The 22,358-nt window shown below is 42.9% G+C and overlaps 1 protein-coding gene across 1 annotated transcript in view; it reads right to left on the minus strand.

Annotated features, from left to right (window-relative positions):
* NUP160 (nucleoporin 160kDa) overlaps positions 1 to 12,502 on the minus strand; it is a 76,077-nt gene extending 63,575 nt beyond the window's left edge. Inside the window, exons 1-10 of the mRNA XM_006865107.1 lie at positions 12,213 to 12,502; positions 11,819 to 11,930; positions 6,771 to 6,981; positions 6,251 to 6,473; positions 4,980 to 5,058; positions 4,383 to 4,497; positions 3,425 to 3,583; positions 1,881 to 1,958; positions 1,522 to 1,619; positions 442 to 526 (exon numbers count right to left, since the gene is read on the minus strand). Of these exons, the coding sequence (XP_006865169.1) occupies positions 442 to 526; positions 1,522 to 1,619; positions 1,881 to 1,958; positions 3,425 to 3,583; positions 4,383 to 4,497; positions 4,980 to 5,058; positions 6,251 to 6,473; positions 6,771 to 6,981; positions 11,819 to 11,930; positions 12,213 to 12,312 (1,260 nt within the window). The 5' untranslated portion in view covers positions 12,313 to 12,502. The remainder of the gene's footprint in view (positions 1 to 441; positions 527 to 1,521; positions 1,620 to 1,880; positions 1,959 to 3,424; positions 3,584 to 4,382; positions 4,498 to 4,979; positions 5,059 to 6,250; positions 6,474 to 6,770; positions 6,982 to 11,818; positions 11,931 to 12,212) is intronic.
* Between the last annotated feature and the right edge of the window lie 9,856 nt (positions 12,503 to 22,358).

Raw genomic sequence — 22,358 nt, forward strand, 5'->3', positions numbered from 1 at the left:
TTTTTGAGGCAATAATGGTTTTGATAGAATTGTTATTGTTGTTAAGTGCAATTGAGTTGGTTCTGACACATAGCAACCCAGTACAGGGTTTCCGAAGAGTGGCTGATGAGCTTGAATCGCCGACCTTGTGGTTATCAGTCCAGTGCTTATTCTACAGTGCCACATCAGGAAACACACGTCCCAAAGATCACCGTGCGGGGGCTGGTGGGATGAAGTCATTTCTTCAGATTAATCAGTAACACAGCTCCCACAAGATGCAACATGCACTAAAAGTGGCCACTATATGTGCCATGGAGCACAAAAAGGTGATGTTGACTAAAAGTGGATTTCTGTCACTTGCAGCACAGAGAGTTCTGATTAATACAAATGTTTCTTCTCAAATGAGAGCCCAGGGTAGGTTATATCCTTATGAAAGCCGTGACTTTACTCTGCATTGCTTACTCTGGGGTCTTGATCATCTCTGATGATGACCTCTTCCTCTGGCAGAGGCTGCATGAAAACTGGGTTCCACTGACCTGCAACATTACTACAGACAAAAAGACCATCAATCCACATGAAAAGGAGAAGTACAAATTAAACTGATTCTTAGCAATCTGCTATAGAAGTGTTTCCTCCAGTGACTTCCTGAAATGACAACTTCTTACATGACTCTCTAAACCTCATCTTCAGTCTGCATCTCCTAACTAGGCATTATTATTATACTAAGTGCATGACTAGACAATCCTCATGCCTGCCTTGTAGACCTTGTACATACCTTTTGAGGGATACAATGTCACCCGTTTTGTAAAACATGGAAAGCAAGCTCTAGATGTTGCATAGTAAGCTGACAAATCATGAGCCTATGTTTTTTTTACCACTTTGCTCGAATGCTGCCTATGAGAAGTATTTTCCCATGTGTGGACCAGGGGCAATCATGTCTAGAAATCTACCCTACAATTTGGGGTTCTGAGGGATTCCCTAGAGTACAATTAGCCCAGTGGTCTTCCAATGAATCTTTGCCAGTTATTTCAGGGGTTACATAAGTGTTTGATTCAAAATAGTTTTAATAAAAAGAATTTTTAACTATTAAAAATTTTAATAGTTAAGTGATTTTAACACTTAAAGACTAAATGTATTGAATGTTATAATCAACACTACAACAGTTAAAATTTTCTACTAATTTTGTTTTATATATTAGAACTGGAACATATATAATTTTATACACTATTATTCTTTAAAAGATTTAAAAGCAAAACAAAATAACAACTAAGTTGAGAAGAACTATACCAGTCCATTATTTCTCATCTTATGGATGGGGGGAAAAAAACAAACCAAAACCCAAAGGGGTTACAATTTTCCAAAAGCTCTTGTGTCAGGAATGGACTTCCCTTAAAAGCAAGCTCCCAGATGAGAAACCTGAGGAGTGAATCTTTCTAATCTTTCACTTCTGACTTTGGTCCTTCATAACATGCTTTCTTGTCTTGGTGGCAGGAAATTGTTAAGGGGGAGAGGGAGGATGATAAGAGGTAAAGTGACCCGTACTGTTCAAAGTTGATGTACTTCACAACTGTCTGGTTTTCAGCATTGTGCCACAGCGCCCAGACATCCGTGGAGGTTAAGGCAAAGTCAATCAATGTCTCCTAGGAGGAGATGGAAACGGGGTGAAAAAAGAAAGGAAAGGTAGTTTTTTATGGTGATTTAAATTTGAATGGGGTCAGAGGTAAAATGCATAAAAACAAAAAGATGGTAGATCATGAAACTGGTATGCAATCCAAATAAAGTTTTGAGGGCATGCTTTATGCAAGATTGCAGTTTAAGACTTCAGTCCCACTACAGCATGGTGGGCTTAGTCAGGACCTCGCTCTTATACCTGTTTAACATGCAAAGAATGACAGGCCTACCTGAGAAGTGAACAGCGAGGATATATGGTCTAGGCTGTAGCGGTTACTCTCGGTGCTTACCAACTGGAAGATGCAGAACTGTTTACAACACAAGAGTACAACTTATTAATGGAAGTAACCAACGTGACCACACCTTTCCAAGCCAAGGTTACTAGCATTCAGAAACAAGTTTTGTATTTTTAACACCATTTAAGAGAGAATTTAAAACATGACACAATACCAACCAGCACTAGTCAGTACATTTAAAAAAACCCAAACCGCTGAACTCCATGTTTAGTCCTCATTGCACTGTAAGAACAAAACTCTAATATTTGATGACTAACATCGTAAGTACTTTTAAACGTGTACTGGCTGAAGGACTGCAGAGCAGATCAGTTTCCCATTTGACAACTCATACACTTTGTTTCATCTCACTGATTGCTATACCTACAAGCAATACCATTTATCCCACTTCCTACGTCTCCTGTTTCTATTTCTCTTTCATTCCTAACCATGCTGAGCTTTGTCATTGGGTCAGTGATGCCCTTTTCACTTCAATTGGCTGATTCTTCTAGGTAAGTAGCTTTTTGGAGAAAGAAAACTTACCACAAACTAAAAGTGACAGTGACCGTATCCTTATTTGAGGGGGCTTCATAAAACTTGTGGGAAAGTGGAATGAAAAGATAATGGAATTTTCTCAAGAACTTTTGGAAGCCTCGCATATTAAAAAAAAGAGAAACCGCTCACAAGGAAACCCTACTGAACGCCCCAGTGTGGGGAGTATTAATCTGAGTGGGGTGTCTGAGAAGATGGAGCCAGACCAGCAGGTGATCAGAATAGCACCCAGACGGTGGCATGACCTGGAATGAGAAACCCAGATCCCAAGGAAGCGGGAAGGGGTGGTCTGGCCTGGGCACCTGAACATGCACAAGGAGAGAGGCCTTCCTCAAGCAGGGAAGCCCAGGCTCAAGGTGGACAATCAATAGGGTGAGGAGGGCATCTGTATGGGTAGGAGGGCAGGCTGCAGAATGAGAGCTCAAGCAGAGTGAAGGGGATGAGCCCAGCTTCACTGGCATACTGTCATATTAAGTAGGTGATACAAGTAAAGTGCAGACGCCTAGACTAAACATGTGCTGACTGTTTGCTATTATTAAAGGATATCAAGTACACAATAGAGTTTATTACAGGATTAGACCATTATATTATATTCTAATACCTCAGATACATACAAGAGCAGGTGTTTGACTCGTGAGCAAAATGATTTCTAAAAATTAACTGCCACTACACCTACTTCTTTACAGTAACTATTTCTTACTTCACTTCCAAACTCGCTCTTGATTAATTTTGGTTACTTTTCCTTTAAGCTCTCTATTCCCTCCCTTTGAGGGAACTCATTTGAGTTCCTCTATCATTAAAACCCACCACCATCACTTCAGAAACAAAGTAACTCACAGAACACTGAGGTTGGTGCAGAAAGCTTAAGTTGACTCAGTGAGTCTAACAGCTACTTACCCATAAAAGCACCTGCAGAGAAATGTGAGATACATCTCTTACTGCTTTCCTACCTGTCCGTGTTTTGAAGCATGCATGTATATCCCCAGGTAGAGTCCCAAAGAAGGGGAGTAAGCAAGTCGCAATTTGTGCCCAGTCCCAGCGGTGAGCCGCAGGTCTTTATTCACAGGGACATACTCCAGCATGTCAGCCACCATCAGGCACACTTGGTCCTGCCCAAGGTATAAGTTATGAAGTGGCGTCAAAGGAAATACAGGTTAGAAAAACAGGCCCCCAACCCCCCCGCTCAGCAGGACACAGTCATCCTATCTAGCACCCTAAGAGTCTACCTGTGAAGGACTAGTCCTGATGGTAAATTTTTAAGGGGAAGAAGAAAAACATCTTAGTCTGAAAGATAAAATCAGCAGCAATTTTGTTTGTAAATAATCTTGAAAATAATTTTACCAACATGCATTTAGATAGCATGCTTGCTCCTCTTGAGTGAAAGGTATTTTGCCGTCAAATACCATGGAGTCGGTTACGACTCATAGTGACCTTGGCACAGGGTTTCCAAGACTGTAAATCTTTACAGGAGCAGAAATCCTGCGGGACAGCTGGTAATTTTGAACTGTCGACCTTGAGGTTAGCAGCCTAATTCGTAACCACTACGCTACCAGAGCTCCCTGAGTGAGTGAAGGGTATACTCAATGTAAAAACACCCTTTCAACTTTTCTGTGGGTTTTGTAACTTTTAAAATTAGAAGAATGAAAGGTAGAAAGGGATTTCATGAAAAATAAATCTACATGAAACAGTTCAAAGCTGGAAAGGTCTAAAATTTCCCAACCTGATAATCTTTCAGAGAAGTAGCAAGATTTGTTTCCGTTTCATCACATGTGTATTTTAACTTATGCTGCTATTAAGTGTGCGGTCAGTTCTGACTTATAGTGACGTTGCAGCAGACCAGTGCATATTCTACAGTGCCATGCCAGGACTCGCGTCCAACATACAGTACACCTCCAAATGTATATTTACCTTAAACGACCACATTCGGAGTTTATGATCCTGACACAGAGCAAAGATGAAGGCATCATGTTCAACACAATGAACAGCAAGACTGAGGGGACGATCTTGAGGTCCCTGGTCACCCCTAAAAAAAGTCAAAAGTTAAGAATTTTACAGCAGAATCTGCAATATAAGAGATGCAATAAAATTATAGAGGCATGATCAACAGAAGGAGCAAGTGTTCAAAAATTGATTTAAGGTAATGACATTTTTGTTAAGACTTATGAACAATTATTAAAATATATTTTAAGAGGTTTAAGATTGCAATACTTCTTTGGTATTATTTCATTCTTAACATTAAAAATATTCTACTTCTAATAATTTCACAGAAAATGGGATTTGGTGAGTTTGGGCCGAAGGTTAACCTTGGACAGTGAGAATACAGAGTTTTTACAGTCAAGATGTCCAATCACAAATGAGGCGGACCCTGGAACCTGGTTTCCCTCAGGGGAAATGTGATGCTATGCAGATGCCTTTCCTTTCCAGGATGTTATTTTTCTGCCTTGGCGTGAGAACGGAGCCCTTGACAGGAGCTGACCTTTGACTTCCCTGTCAGACATCACGTACCTGATAGCAGTTGGCATCCAGCCTGTAAGCAGTCGCTGCATTACTGAACTCTGCTTCAGTTCCACAACCGACACCATCCCTGTAAGAGGGAAAACAGTCAACGACGCCCAAGGCACCTCTTGATCAGACTGAGAGAAATCCAATGGCAAGAAAAACAACCATATACAAGGTTTTCACAAGGGGCAGGCTTCTACATTTCTATATATCCATCATTTCAGAAGGCAGCTCTCCTGTATAAATGCTGTTGCTATAAGGAGCTCTGGTAGCGTAGTGGTTACGAATCAGGCTGCGAACCTAAAGGTCAGCGGTTCGAAACTACCAGCTGCTCCACGGGAGAAAGATGAGGCTTTCTACTCCCGTAAGGATTTACACCCTCGGAAACCCTGTACAGGGTCGCTATGGGTCGGAACCGACTCGACGGCACTTAACAACAACATGTGCCATCAAGTCAGTTCTGACTCATAGTGACCATGTGTAGGGTTTCCACAGCCACAGATTTTTACAAGAGCAGAAAGCCTCCTCTTCCTTCCATGGAGCAGTGCATCTGAATTTCTGAATTGCAGTTAACACTTCAACGTGGAACCCATTTCTCCTTTTCTCTATGTAGTTGTTGTTAAGTGCCATCGAGTTGGCTCCGACTCACAGTGACATTATATAGGATTTATATGCTATTTTGGGTTTCCAAGGAGAGGCTAGTAGGTTTGAAGTATGGACCTTGCAGTTAGTAATCTAGTGCTTATCCTACAGTGCCACACCAGAACTCCTTCCCATGTATGTTGCTGTTCTAAGTGCTATCCAATTTGTTCCAACTCACAGCAACCCTGAGTAGGGTTTCCAAGGAGTGGCTGGTAGGTTTGAATCGCCTGCCATGTTAGCAAGGCAGTGCTTATCCTACAGTATCTCACCAGGACTTCTAGGCATAGCACACCTCAAAGATTCTGAATCATTACTGAAGCAATATAAGCAGTACTTTGATACTCCTAGGGGAAATTTTTTTTTTTTGTCCTAGGAGTATCAAACTTTGGACAGTAATCCACATTATCACTCAACAAAATGACCTCATTCTTTTATTCAAAATAATCATTGCTGGGCACTGCAGACACAGCAATAAAGAGAACAAAGAAAAAGCTCCTGTCCTCATGGAACCTCCATTCCACTGTGGGGAGACGCACAGGCTCTTCTTAACAATGGGCTGGAACAGCTAAGATCTGCTTTCACACCAACAAGTCTTCTTGCTTCAAGTGAAATTCATGCTCAATTCCAGTTCTTACCAGGTATGTCGTGAGGCGGTAGTTTCAGAACAAAGATTCCACCAGCTGCAGAAGGTAGGGCAAATAGAGCCTCCCCATCACTGCTCAGCCAGGCTGCCGAGGCAGTAGAATTAGGGGACAGTCCAGGTACAGCAGGAATTAGCTGACAGTTGCAAGGATCCCTGAAATCAACCTTTCCAATGTCGGTGAATATTGACTGCATCTGACTTTCAGTGACCAATTCCTGTGGAGTAATTAAAAAGACATCTATTAAAGCAAAACCACTTACATTTTGCTCAGTTCCCTGCACCCCGCATCCCTGAACTGCTACAATGAAAGTAAAAAAAAAAAAAAAAAACAGTCAAAAGCTTGAAAATCCACATGACTATTCTTTCTAATAAAAATTTTCTTTAACTTAAAGGGTATATCTGATTCTTTTAAACAGCAATCAGTTAAAGCAGAGTTGACGAGAAGTAATAAAGATATTGTTCTAAGACAAAGTCGATGACAGCCAGAGTAATTTGGGAAATAGCCAACTTACACTCCTATACATCCGGGAAGGGTGTGGAAACAGTAACCTGTGTACTGTTTGGTTGGTTAATAGCAAGATGATCACATGATTCTGAGTCTCAGAGATATGCACCCCTCCGGGTAAGATGCTGCAATTTTGGAATTTGAGGCGAATGGCATTATTCAACAAGTTTATGTCCAGTGACTCCTCCATTAGCTCCAATGAATCTCCTGAGGTTTTCCTGTTAAAAACAGAGATATCTGTTTAAGATTATGTAATCTTTTCCTCATTGACAGTTGCATTAAGATATGGAAGAAGGGTTTCCAAGCAAATTCTCCCCATTTGAATTCAGAGCAAGTTTTAAGCTCCAGTTACCACATTACACAGACTTAGAAAACAACAAAAACCTGTGAGTCTCTGTTAAAAGGAGGCGTTTCAAAACAGCAAAGCCCTTTTATTGAGACCACATTTGAGGTAATAAAACTCTATTATGCTGAAACCTCACACCACACATTCCTGTTGGTTGTGGAACGTGGACACCACTTAAGTGACGACAGAACCAAACAAAACTAGCCTCAGTAATTGTGGGTATTTCCCTCTCCTAACCTTCTTCACCTGCACTAACACAAAATAGCCACTTTATGGGGTTTTCCCTAGTAGAATTATGTTTTAGAGGATAGTATTTCTTACTAAAGGAGTCCTGGTGGCACTGTAGGCTAAGCACTGGATGGCAAACCACAGGTTGGTAGTTTAAAACCATCAGCTACTTCATGCAAGAAAGATGAAGCTTTCTGTTCCCATAAAGATTTACATCCTTGGAAATCCTATACAGGGTCTCTATGAGTTGGAACCAACTAAATGACAATGGGTTTGGATTTATTTCTTACTAAAGAACTATTTTTAAATTATGTAAATAACTGTGTGTTGACCATATGTATGGTGAATTTCTGTACTGACTAGCTATTCTGACTTCCACTTTATTCCTGAGCAGGAGCTTGTTTATGAATAAATGACTGCAAGCACTGTGACAGCCTCACACTAAGCAAAGGGACAGGAACACAGGAATACATTCTTCATGGTCAAATGCCGAACAAATTTGAAACATGCAAAATACAAAAAACTTTATTTACACTTAAGTTGCAACATGTTTCTTGACAAGAAACAAAGCAAGGGAAACTTAATTACTAATGTAACATATGAATTCAGATTAAAAATCTTAAAACCCTCCAGCCCTTGCCAACTTTTTACCCAGAAGTTGAATGTTACTTTACTCCAAGAGGGTTCTTAGTTTTGAAGGGCCAGTATTTGTTACCTTATAAAAAGCACTGGCACATAGCTACTTGTCTATGTCCTTCACTCAGGACGGTGGGCCATCAAATCTGGATGCTTTTTCTCCGGACACAGTTCCTTTCCTTCCAACTTTGCAATGAAGCTGGCCATCCCCTTCCTGGTCCACTGCAGTCTTGGCCTTAGAGCCTTCTCAGCAGCACCAGATGACATTTAATGGCTCCACCTTCTGCAGGGGTCACATCAGAATGCTGAAGCAGACTCCTCCTTACAATAAACTCATGCTAGATTATCAGCACAATTTTCTACATCCTCAACCCCTTCTCTCAACACTTGTTACCTTCCATCCTTCTAAGTAAGGTCAAGTTCTAGATCTTCCCTGAGGACACAGTTCCCTGCATCCCCCTCCAATGGTGGCAGCTTTCTTTACCACCTCCTTGTAGTAGGGCCTCAAGGTAACATTAAAAGTCCTACTTGCTCCCCATTGCCACATACTTCTAGAGCACCTGCCCCCCTGCCCAAAGCACTCTGCTCTGGAGCTCGTGCCATCTGTCATCTGTGCTCACTGCACATATCTAGACATTCCTCTCATTCCTGGAAAGCTCAGCTCCTGGCTCACCGTCACTCTCTCCCACACCATTCCTGTCATAATTTGTACTGATGTCAACATCCATGTAGATGCTTTTGCTATTAGCCTATTTTCTTGATTTCTTGAACTCCTCTCTCCCAATGGTTGCCTCAATGTAACTTCTAGATTGCCCACAAATGCATATAAAAATACTGTACCCTACACTACGCCATTGGACTCCTGGGGTGGTGCTGTAGGATCAGCACAGACTATGAAATACAAGGCCGGCAGTTCAAATCCATCGGCTGCTCCTTGGAAACTCTATACAGGGTCGCTGTGAGTTGAGATGGACTCGACAGCACTAACAACACAAGCTGCCATTACCCTCCAGCTACCATTTGATTTCTCTTGCTTCCCTAAGGACAGTTGTCCCTCCCTCCATATCCATAGGTTTCACATCCATGAACCACGTACATTTGGTGGTGGTGGTGGGGAGGGTAGGTTAGTGGGAGCACTTCTACTGCATTAAATATTACAAGTGACCTAGAGATGATCTTAAGTGTACAGGAGAATGTGAGTAGGCAATACTCATAATTCCTCTCCTCCCCATTTCTTTTGAGCCCACTCCAAATCAGCAGACTGAAGCAGTTCTTGACAAGGTCATCGATGACCCACATGATGCAATGATCAATTTCATTACTCATCTTACCTGACTTACATGCAACATTTGACAGCTTGCACTCTCCTCCTTCTTGAGATATCCCCGTTAGCTTCTGAAAACTTTCTGTGGTTCACCTCTCACTGCCTCAGTTATTCCTTCTCTGTCTCCTTCACTGGTTCCTTATCTTCCTTCACTATCGAGTGGCCCCAGGGGTCAGTCCTAAGACCTCTTGTCTTCCCTCATCTACACAAGTGGCTCTCATATTGCGGTGATGTTTCCTTCTCCATCCCCATGGGCATTTGGCAAAACCTGAAGACATTTTTAGTTGTCACAACTGAAATGGGAGGGTACTATTGGTATGTAAGAGACAGAGGGCAGAGATGCTACTCAACATACTATAATGCACAGCACAGCCCCGACAACAAAGAATTGTTAGTCAGTTGCGAGCAGTCGTATCTAGTCCCAAAACAGCAACGGTTCTAAGGTTGGGAAGTCCTGATTAACGTTCATCCACTAGGTGATCTTCTTTAGTAGAACAGCTTTAAATGCCATGCAATGGCAATGATTCCTAACTCTATCGCCACCGATTTCAAACCATTGCAGCAATACCTTCACTTAGCTACGTAACAGGCAACTCAAACTAGACCTGCCCAAAACAGAATTCTCAGACTTACCAAATCCAACAAAGATACAAAAACACATGCTTCATCCACATCTTCCCCATATCTATTAATACTATCTTCAAAATTTCCATGTGCTCAAGCCAAAAATCTTAGGGCTACTCTTTTCTTTCCATACACCTTACATGTGGAGTCCTGATGTAGAATAACCACTGAACTGCTCACCACAAAGGTGACAGTTCATATCCACCAGCCTTCATAACAGATGCAACAACGGCACTTAACAACACCATCACCCTATATTTGTTCCATGAGTCAAGTCTAATAAATTCGCCTTCAAAATCTCCCCACAACCTGATCAGTTTATTCTCAACACAATAATCACAGAGACTGTCACTGCAGTCACCCTTTAAAAACACAATTTCGATCACATCATTTCACCTCAGTCTTCAAATAGCTGACAACACCAAGAGTCAGCCATTGGTGACCTCTAGTATTCTAGTCTTCGTTCATTTGCTGTAGACTCCAGGTCCATTGCATTCTCTGAACACAACAAACAAGCTCCAGTCCCAGGGTCCTTTGCACTTTTTGTTCTTTCTTGAAATGCTCTCCTATTATTGTTGTTGTTGTTTAGTGCTGTTGAGTCAGTTCCAACCCATAGCGACCCAATATACGGTTTCTGGGGAGTGACTGGTGAACTTGAACCACCAACCTTGCAGTCCAGTGCCTTAACCCATAGCGCCACACCAGGACTCCACTCCCCTACTAGATATGTTCTTTCCCTACCACACCTCTAATATCTAGCATGGTGCAGCATCTAGTAAAAGCCCAACAAGTAACTGCCAAATGAATAGCTCAATCAGGAGCAACTAAATGACAGTTAATAGTACAAATCGGACTGCAAACCGCAAGGTCAGCAGTTCGAAATCGACAGCTCTTCTGTGGGAGAAAGATGAGGCTATCTGCTCCCTTAAAAGATTTGCAACCTTGGAAACCCTGTACAGGGTCGCTATGAGTCGGAACTGACTCCACGGCACATAACAACAACAACAGACTTAGTTTCTTTATAATACAGATATGACAACACCTAACGGTTGTTGCAAGAATTAAATGAAAGCATACATAGGAGTCCTGGTGTGGCGCTGCAGGATAATGCACTAGATCCCACGATGGATTTGAATCCCAAGGTCAGCGGTTTACACTTACCAGTCACTCCTTGGAAACTCTACACAGGGTTGCGACTCAATGGCACTTAACAACAACAACATACACAGGATAGCCTGAAAGCAGACTTGTTTTGTTTGCTCAACATTTCATCCCTGTATCTACCACACGTAGAAGCTCAACAAATAATTTAGGAATGGGAAGAGATATAAAGTAGTAAAAAACATAAGAGCTCATGTTTAAAAGTTGGTCCATTTTTAGTGCTGCCTGGACAGTATCTCTCCTAGAATTCTGTCTCCTTATTGTTTCTACGCATCAGTCTTTTTCCTTTCCTAACAGCCGATTAGATTTTATTAGATTAGATATTATAGATTGCAAGGTTGGCGATTCAAGCTCACCAGCTGCTCCTCAGAAACCCTTACAGGTTCACTATGAGCCAGAATCGACTCAATGGCACTTTACAACAATAGTCGATTAAGGAGCTCTGGTAGGACAGTGGTTACAAATCGGGCTGCTAAACTCAAGGTTGGCAGTTTGAAACTACCAGCCTTTCCGCGGGAGAAAGATGAGGCTTTCTGCTCCCATAAAAGATTTGCAGCCTTGGAAACCCCGTACAGGGTCACTATGTCACTATGAGTCCGAACCAACTCCATGGTACTTAACAACAATAGTCGATTATTCTTTTAGAAAATGACACTTTGGTAATAGCCAAGAAAATTTAGGCATCCAACAACCTTACCTTCCGGGGGGGGGGGGGGTTGGCTAATACGGCACTTACCAATGAATGAACCTGTTTCTGGTGACGGAGAATAATTTGCCACATTCCACATAGTAGAAACCTCCAGCGCTCTCACTGTATTTCACCGATCCGGCCACGGTACTCACAGTCCCTGCAAAAGGAGGGCGGTCAGTCTATACACGTGGTTCCCAGGGAATGACAGGGGCTGAGAGCGTGGAGGAAGCAGAGAGAGATGGAGTGACAACCCATACAGAATGAAGGGGATGCAAAGAGCAAGAGGCTGGACACCAGGGAAGGTCCGATCCAAGGCCCGTTGGAATATGGGTTTAGAAGAATGAAACGGGCCGGGGGTGGGGTGGGGCACATACCCGGGGACCCAAGGGAGGAGTCAGAGGGAAAGAAAAGACCGCAGCCTCCCTGGCCGCTTCCGTACCAACGCCGCAGACTGTAAATTCCCGAAAATGCCTCGGTCTTTCGCGCTCAGCTCCGCTTATCTCCAAGAAGCTCCGTTCCATGGCTCCCGCCGCCGCCATCTTCCCGCCGCTGCCGCGGAGCCCGACGGGAAACGGGCAGGGCCGCGCAGCAGTCGTCACTTCCGGAGGTGGGGCGAGCGGCACCGGGAACTGGAGGAGACGCCCCGGGAGGAGAAAGGCAGGCCTATCACTCTGTTGTGGGGCTGTCACCGAGTTAGCAAGAGAGTAAGTGTGGATAGGGAAGACGCCACGAGAGAAGAGGGGAAAGGAAGCCGTGTCTGTGCGCGGCCACCGCGGAGTGACCGACGCAGACGCCTCGGGGGGCGTTGCCCTTGTGCTGGCGGCCTCCGGGCCGGGGGCGGGCTTATTTCTATTTTAAAAACGGTGGCTGGGGCCGCCGGGCCGAGCCTCCCAGGAGCAGCGAGATCTGCTTGCACCTCCTTCTGATTCCATGTTTGCAGTTTATGGGCGCCTTCTCCTTGGCCCTGGAGCCCTGGTGACGCAGTAGTTATGAGCGCGCCTACTAGTCACAAGGTCCGTGGATCGAACCTACCAGCCCCTGTTCGGGAGAACTGTAGTGGTCTGCTTCGGTAAAGGGTTACAGCTTTGGAAACCTGTGGGGAGGTTCTGTTCTAGGTTATTGAACTACTATGATTCGGAATGGACTCCACCTCGCTCCTTTAGGATGTCATTGTACATTTACCCCCTCATCCCTTTCGTTCCCTTTCTGAGACCGGTGGGCTAGGAGGCGGCACAGTGAAAAGGAAAGGAGCATTTCGTTTTCTGTTGCAGTTTTCTCCAGAGACTGCATTCGTGTATTTTATGATGAAACATAATAACGTTAAAATAAATATTGATACTGGTTTGCTCTCCCAAGTGCCCCTCACGTGCCTCTGTAAAGGTAGTTCACCTTTTGTTCCAACCCTGCTCTGCTCTTGGTTGTCAAGGCTTGAAGGGCCCATAGAAGATGAAGGTTTACATATTGTATCTAGGGCAGAGTAGATGCTCAATACCGAGAAAAGTGCTCATCTTCAAGAGAAAAGGTGTTTTTGTTTTGTTTTTAAATGATAACTAATGGACCCCTGGTGTGGTGCAATGGGATAAGCACTGGGCTGTGAACCAAAAGGTCGGTGTTTCAAACCCACCAGCTGCCCCTTGAATCCCTGTACAGGGTCACTGTGAGTCGGTATTGACTCGTTAGCACTTTAACAATAATATATAAGTACAGTAACCCCAATCTTCCACTCACCGTTTCATTCATTCTGTTCTGTATTCTTTCCAAATCATTTCCTTTAGGAAACCAATTCCAGCAATCCCTCCATCCATTGTTCCTACACCCTTTCACTGCCCCTCACTCCTTGATGCTTCCTTCTTGTGCTATTTAAATTCCATTCAGTCACTCCATTGCCAGCTGTCTGCATCATACTCTGGTAAAGCTACAACTTTGATTAAATGTGAATCTGCAGCTGAACAGCTGGATAAAAATGCACAACCACACTGACAATGTTGTTGTTAAGTGCCATTGAATTGGTTCTGACCCATAACGGCCCTGTGTGAGGGTTTCAAAGGAGCGACTGGTAAGCTTGAACCTCCGACCTTGTGATTAAAACAGACTTTATAGTTCAGCACATTAACCCACAGTGCCACACCAGAACTCCATGCCTCCTTCCAATTCCTTCATGATAGGACCTAGAATGGGCCCATAATGCTGCCCAGCAACCGTATTTCCCTTGTCCATTTGCTTTCCCAGTGCTAGATGAATATTTAACAACTCTAATCTCAAAGCTGTCTTTTCACTCTGTTTTGAAGCAATAAAAGAGACCTTCCAAAGACAATATATCACAACTCCCCACCTATCAGCATGTGTACCTATGTGCGCTGCCTTCCCTTCTTGAACTGCCTCTGAGCTTACTGAAGGACAACCTTTATTTCTTCATTAGAACACTCCCTCAAGGGCATCATTTCAACAACTCTCTTCTCCCTCCTATGTATTTGATTTTCACTTTTGATTGGATTGTTCATCTAAGCAGACAAACATACTGTTGTAATTCCCCAGGACCCCCGCAAAAGCCCTTATTTGATCTTCACGCTCTTCAGTTACTACCCTATGTGAATACTTCTGCTCTTCCTGCCTTCACAGCAGAATGCAAGTGTTCTGTCAAATTCCTTTCATTCCGCTTTCTGTGAACCCTGCTTTTATTCTTACTGCTCTACTGAAACAGTTTTTTTCAAGGTTACCAATGGCATTCACAATATACATCTATCATAGAATGCTCATTTCTCAACTTGATCCATCAAAAACCAATCTCAGCTGCCATCGAGTCATTTCTGACTCATAGGGTGTGTTGCTGTAGGATCAGCACTGGACTGCGAACCACAAGGTTGGCAGTTCAAACCTACCAGCTGCTTCTCAGAATCCCTATACAGAACTGACTCAACAGCACTTAACAACAATAACAAATAGGGTTTCTAAGGTTGGAATTCTTTATAGGAGCACAAGGCCTTATCTTTCTCCTGCAGAGCAGCTGGTGGTTTGAACTGTGGACTTTGTGATTAGAAGTCCAGTGCTTATCCTACAGCACCATCAGGGCTTTTCAAGTTGACCACCTGCAGCATATGACCAGTTGGTTGCTCCTCCCTTTTGGAAGCACTTCCTTTACAGGGCCTCCAGGATGCTTCGTGATTTCTCTTCTTCCTGACTTCTTGACGAGCTGCTCTTCTTTTCCCCAACCTTTTAATGCTGAAGTGGCCCAGAGCTCACTTCTTGTTTCTCTTACCTGTCAACACACACCTCCCTGAAGGTTTCAACCAGTCTTGGGCTTTAAATACTGAATTGCTAGATGCTGATGATTCTCAAATGTCTATTTCCAGGCCACACATCTCCCCCGAACTCCAGACTAGGTCTTAGACTTAATCTATCCGACAATAAAAAGAACTCCTGAGATGGCCAAAGTTGAAGCTCTGCCCTCTCCCCTAACACTTGCTCCCCCCAGTGTTTACCATCTCAGCGGCTGCAGTTAGTGGCATCCTTCCCATTGCTCAAGCCCAAAACCTTGGCAGCATCTTTGAGTCCTTAATCTCTCTCACCTTCCATCCAATCAGGGAATCCTATGGACTCAGCCTTTAAGATGTTGTTAGGTGCCGTCGAGTCAGTTCCGACTCAAAGTGATTGTAGGCACAACAGAACAAAACACTGCCCGGTCCTGCTTCATCCTCATGATCTTGCTACACTTGAGTCCATTGCTGCTACCACTGTGCCGATCCATCTCGTTGGAGGTCTTCCTCTTTTTCACTGACCCTCAACGTCATCAAGCATAATGTCATCCTCCAGGGCCTGGTCCCTCCTGATCACATGTCCAAAGTGTGAGAAACAAAGTCTTGCCATCCTTGCTTCTAAGGAACATTCTGGCTGTACTTCTTCCAACACTGATTGGTTTGTTCTTCTGGCAGTCTGTGATACTTTCAACATTCGCCAACACCATAACGCAAATGTGTCAATTCTATGGTCGTCCTTTTTCATTGTCTACCTTTCACATGCATATGAGATTATTGAAAACATCATGGCTTGGTTCCGTTGCACCTTAATCCTCAAACTGATGTCTTTGCTCCTGAACACTTTGAAGAGGTCTTGTGCAGCAGATTTGCCTAATGCAATATGTCATTTGATTTCTACACTGCGGCTTCCTTGAGTGTTGTTTGTTGATCCGAGCAACATGAAGTCTTTGACAACTTTAATTTTGTCTCCATTTATACGGATATTGTGTATTGGTCCAGTGGTGAGGATTTTTGTTTTCTTTACATTGAGGTGCAACCCATACTGAAGGCTGTACTCTTTGCTTTTCATCAGCAAGTATTTTAAGCCCTCTTTGCTTTCAGCAAGCAAGGTTGCATATTGCAGGTTGTTAATGAGTCTTCCTCCAATCCTGCTATTTTTCATATAATCCAGCTTCTTGAACCATTTGCTAAGCATACAGATCGAATAAACATGGTGAACTACTATAGCTCTGGTGTACACCTTTTCCTGGTTTTAAACCATTCAGTATCCGCTTGCTCTGTTCAAACAACTGTCTCTTGATCTGTGTACAGGTTCCTCATGAACACAATCAAGTGTTCTGGAATACCCATTATTCACAATGTTATCCATAGCTTGTCATGATTCACATAGTTGAAAGCCTTTGCATAGTCAATAAAGCACAAACAAACATTTTTCTGGTCATCTCTGCTTTCATCCAAGATCCATCTGACATCAGCAATGATATGTCTAGTTCCATGTCCTCTACTGAATCCAGCTTAAGTTTCTGGCAGTTCCCTGTCGATGTACATTTGCAGCTGTTTTTGCATTGTCTTCAGCAAAATTTTACTTGCATGTCATATTAATGATATTGTTTGGTGATTTCTGCATTCTGTTGGTCATCTCTCTTAGGAATGGGCACAAATATGGATCTATTCCAATTAGTTGGCCAGGTAGCTACCTTCCAAATTTCTTGGCATAGATGTGTGAGCACCTCCAGTGCTGCATCAGTTTGTTGAAAAATTTCAATTTGTAATTCATCAATTCTTGGAGCCTTGTTTTGTGCCAATACCTTCACTGTAGCTTGGACTTACTTCTTCAGTTCTGTTCTTGATGATATGTTACCTCTTGAAAACCATTTCATAAACTTTTTTTTGCCCACTGACTGTATTTTTTCCACATTTTAATGCTTTCTGTATCACTTAATATTTTGCCCATGGAATTCTTCAATATTGCAAGTTGAGGCTTGAATTTTTCCTCAAGGTCTTTCAGCTTGAAAATGCTGAGCGTGTTCTTCCCTGTTGGTTTTCAAACTCCAGGTCTTTGCACATTTCATTATAAGGCTTGACTTTGTCTTCTCGAAGTGCCCTTTGAAATGTTCTCATCAGCTTTTTTACCTCCTCATTTCTTTGATTCACTTTAGCATCTCTGCACTGGAGAACAAATTTCAGAGTCTCTTCTAACATCCATTTTGGACTTTTCTTTATTTCCTGTCCTTTTAATGACCTTCTGCTTTCTTCCCATATGATGTTCTTGATGTCATCCCACAGATCTTCTGGTCTTTGGTCTTTACTGTGTAATGCATCAAATCTGTTCTTTTAAAAGAATTTAGAGATGGTCTCTAAATTCAGATGTGATATGTTCTAGGTTATATTTTGGCTCTTACGAACTTGTCTTTATTTTCTTCAACTTTAGTCTGAACTTGCATATGAGCAATTGATGGTCTATTCCACAGTCTGTTCCTGACCTTGTTTTGTCTGATGATGTTGAGCTTTCCCACCGTCTTTTCCCATAGATGTAGTCAATTGGATTCCTGTGTGTTGTATCTGGTTAAGTCAATGTGTATATCTTGCCTTTCATGTTGTTTAAAAAAGGTATTTGCAATGAAGAAGTCATTGGTCGTGCAAAATTCTATCATGTGATCTCCAGCATCATTTTTGCCACCAAGGGCATATTTTCCACCTTGTTGTTTTCAACCTTCACATTCCAATCACCAGTAATTATCAATACATCTTGATTAATTTATTATCAATTTCAGGCTAAAGAAGTTGGTAGAATTCTTTAATTTCATCATCACTGGTTTTAGTGGTTGGTGTGTAAATTTGAATAATAGTGGTATTAACTGGTCTTCCTTGTAGATGTATGGGTATTATCTTATTACAGAAAGCATTGTACTTCAAGATAGATGTTGAAATGTGCTTTTTAATGATGAATGCAATGCCATTCCTTTTGAATTGATCATCTCTGGCAGAGTAAACCATGTGACTGCCAGATTCAAAATGGTCACTACCAGTCAGTCCCATTTTAGCTCACTCATGCCTTGGATATCCATTCTTTGTGCATTCCATTTTATTTTTGACAGTTTCCAATTTTCCTAGATTTGTACTGCATACTTTCCATGTTCCAGTTATTAATGACTGATTTTAGCTGTTTCTCCTTATTTTGAGTTGTACTCCAGCAAACGCAGGTCCTGAAAGCCTTACTCCAGTTGCATCATCAAAGTCAACTCTACATTGAGGCAGGAGCTCTTCTCCAGTTGCATTTTGAGTGCCTTTCAAACCTAATAGGCTAACCTTCTGGCACTATATCTGACGATATTCTAGTGCTGTTTATAATGTTTTCATCTTCTGGCACTATATCTGAAAATGTTCCGCTGTTATTCATAAGGCATTCGGTGGTAGAACATTCAGAAGCAGCCCACCTCTCCTTTCTAGTCTGTCTTAATCTGGAAGCTCCCAGTGAAACCTGTCCACCATGGGTGGCCCTGCTGGTATTTTAAAGGTTGACAGTTCAAACCCTCCAGCTGTTCCTTGAAAACCCCATGCAAGGTCATTGTGAGTCAGAACTGACTTGACAGCACTTAACATCAAAAACATAAGGAGTCCTGGTGTGGTGCTGTAAGATTAAAGACTTCTAACTGCAATGTCAGCTGTTCAAACCCACCAGTTGCTCCTTAAAAATCCTTTACAAGGTCACTATGAGTTAGAACTGACTTGATGACACTTAGATGCCAGTACAGTATTTTTGAATACCAGCAGGGTCACCCATGAATCATTTTAATCGCCTTCTAAATTGGTTCCCTGCTCTTTCTGCATGTCCCTTCACTCTCATAGACTCCACATTTGAAGAATCATACCTGGCATGTGAGAGGCATTCAGTGAGTAATGTTAAATGAACAGATGAATGGATGGCCCAGGCGGGAGCTGATGAGGCTCTGACTGAGAAGGGAGGAGATCTGAAGGAATCTTAGAGAGGGAAATCCTACAGAGTGGCATCTGGTGAGTGAGCATGAACGGGAGTAAGCAGGAGGGGTAAGTGTAGGATGATGTCTTTGTTTATATTTCGATGACTGGATGGATGATAGGTGTAGGATAAGCACTGGACTGCCGACCACAAAGTCGGTGGTTTGAGCCCACCAGCTGCTCTGCAGGAGGAAGATGAAGCTTTCTGCTCCTGCAAAGATTTACAGCCTCGGAAACCCTGTATCGGGTCGCTGTGAATTGAAACTAATGTGAGATTACTCGACAACAACAGCTAACTGGATGGAAATGAGGAGCAGGTTTGGGGAAAACACTGAGACGTTTTCCCCCAAAGACACAGCCAATGTTGATGGTAAATGTACCAGTGTTGCTGAATGAAAGTGCGCATTACTGAGCAGTGTCTCATTTCCCCCATGGGAAGACACCAGGTTTTAACTTGCTGAGATTTCACCACTTATGTCTCATTTAAGAAAGTACCATGAGGTGGACTCAAAAGTTCATGGAAAAATGGAAGGAAAAGATGGATTTTTTCCATTAAAATTTTGAAGCCCCCTCATACATACTGAGTAGTTACAGTGATATTTTTTGTCAATCTTTTTTTTTTTAAACAGACTTCTATTATTAAATGGAAGGAGCCTTCCTTGGTACCATAGTGGGTTATGAGTTGGGTTGTTAACAGCAAGGTCAGCAGCTCGAATCTACCAGCCACTCTGCTCTCTAACAGAATATGTTGTTGTTGTTCTTAAGTGCCATTGAATTGGTGCCAACTCATAGCGACCCTATATAGGATTTCTGAGGAGTGCTTGGTGACTTTGAACTGCCCATCTTGTGGTTCAAATTGTAGTCCAATGCTTATCCTACAGCACCACACCAGGACTCAGATTCTAACATAAATTGAATCATAGTGCCATCTAGTGGCATTAAGTGGCAACTTAATTTAGAAACAAAATACACAAGGTGATCAAGATTATTACTATGGTTTTAGCAAGCTTAATTTATAAAGGAAAATAGTTTTACTACTATTAAAGGTTGTTCCCAGATTCCGAATGAATCCCTAACAAAGAATGTATAGCTAAGTCAGAACAGGTGCATATGGTTCCTATTTAGCCTTACTTTGGTGCAAGCGAAAGAGCCCTGGTGGCTCTGTAGGATAGACACTGGACTGCTAACCTCAAGGTTGGCAGTTCAAACCCACCAGTTGCTTTGTGGGAGAACGCTTAGGCTGTTTGCTCCCATAAAGACTTCCAGTCTCGGAAGTCCTATGCAGGGTGGCTATGCGTTAGAATTGACCTGATAGCAGGGGTTCTGTTTTGTTATGGTGCTAAGACTCCAAGCCTTTCCAATGACTTAAAAGCTGCCTGCTGTGGCAAGTGAAGATGATTGTGAGTAGGGAGGGGGTGGTTCAATCATTGCAAAATGAGAACAAATGTGGCGCTGTGGGTTAATGCCCCAGACTGCAAAGCCATTTTAACTGCAAGGTCGTTGGTTCAAGCTCACCAGCTGCTCCTCGGAAACCCTATACAGGGTCACTATGGGTTGGAATCGACTCGACGTCACTTAACAACAACAAAAGACAAGTAGGAGTTGTCAGTAAGTCAGACTCAGGACCAGGGGACTGCCTGTTAGAATGTATGTGTCTGCCAGATCATTGTTAATAGGTAGGTGTAAGGAGTCTGGGGAGTCCTGGTGGGGCATTGTAGGATAAGCACTGCACTAATAACCACAAAGTCAATGGTTCAAACCCACCAGCTGCTCCTCGGAAACCCTATACAGGATCACTCCAAGTCGGAACTGACTCAATGGCACGTAACAACAACAAAGAGTCTGGAGTTCTGCTGTGGTGCTGTAGGATAAGCACTTGACTGCTAACCACATGTTGGCGGTTCAAACACAGCTGCTTCTTGGAAGCCCTGTACAGGGTCACTATGAGGCATCACTTAACAACATCAACAACCTAAGGAGTCCTGGTGTGGCGTTGTAAGATAAGCACTGTACTGCTAACTGCAAGGTCTGCTGTTCAAACCTACCAGCTGCTCTTTGGAAACCCTATACAGGGTCGCTGTGAGTGTGAACTGACTCAATGACAATTAAAAACAGTATCATAAGTAACCAGCATCACAAATACAACTTTAAAGCAGATTTTCCAAAGGTAATTTGATAGCTACTCCTGGAAAGAAGAGTTCTGTGGTTACATAAATGTGGGGAAAGAGGGTCCTTAAATTAGTGAAGCCCATTTCGTTCCTGCAGGACTTTTCAGAGACATTAATATGACCATGTGCTTCGTCAAGCTCCAAGAGCTACTTAAGTGTGATGTGTTTTCCAGATTCTTGGTCCTGCAGAACACTCCTTTCAAGGAACAACTCACTGGACCGTTGCTCTGTGGGAACATACATTGCTGGCTGTCATTTTCTCCATGTGTTAACAATATTGGTGAGTACATAATGTTTTCCTGACTAAAGGGTCTTCGTTTGACTTTTGTATCTTTATTATAGACACACTGAACTCGAGGAGCCTTGTAATAAGCCAGTGGTAGTCCTTACTTTTGCGAGTGTCGGTGGCACCGTAGGATAAACACTGGACGACTGTGGACATTTCCTTCCCAAGGAGGAAGATGAGGTGTTCTGCTCCTGTAATGATTTACAGCCCCAGAAACTCTCAATGGCACCTAACAATAATACTTAACTTTGGTAGAGGGTCAGAGAAAAAGAGGAAGACGCTCAAAACCCTGGATTGGGTGGGGAAGGGTGGGAAACGAGATGCATTGACACAGTAGCTGCAGCAATAGGCTTAGATAGCAATGAGTATGTGGCCGGTGCAGGACCCGGCTGGGTTTTACTCCCATGTGTATAGCGTCGCTCTGCGTCAGAACTGACGTGACAGTACCTGACAACAATAATAATACTTTTCTTTATATGACACGTTAAGTTTTAGGTAATTCTGAGAGAATACAAGAGCTCCCAGACACCTTGTCTATGGGTTTTCTGTTGTGTCTCTTGTGCCTTTTACTAGCACTTAGTAGGTGCTCATGAAACATTTGTTGACAGAATACAGTTGAAATTAATGTCACTTCATATTGAACACTTTTTGTGTTATCTACTTTTGTTTATGTTCTAGGAATGTAAGTAGGTTTCTGCTGTTCACACAGTTAACTTCAGCAGTTGCTGTTAGCCCAACTTTCCTGACTTCTTGCTGTTAGGTGCCATCCAGTCGGTACCGACTCATGGTGACCCTGTGTACTGGGCCAACCTCACATTGTTGCCACGCTTGAGCCCACTGATGCTGCCACGTTGCCAATCCATCTCTTTGAGGGTCTTCCTCTTTTTCTCTGACCCTCC

This window comes from Chrysochloris asiatica, unplaced genomic scaffold (assembly GCF_000296735.1).
Source record: "Chrysochloris asiatica unplaced genomic scaffold, ChrAsi1.0 scaffold00075, whole genome shotgun sequence".
Classification (NCBI taxonomy): Eukaryota; Metazoa; Chordata; class Mammalia; order Afrosoricida; family Chrysochloridae; genus Chrysochloris; species Chrysochloris asiatica.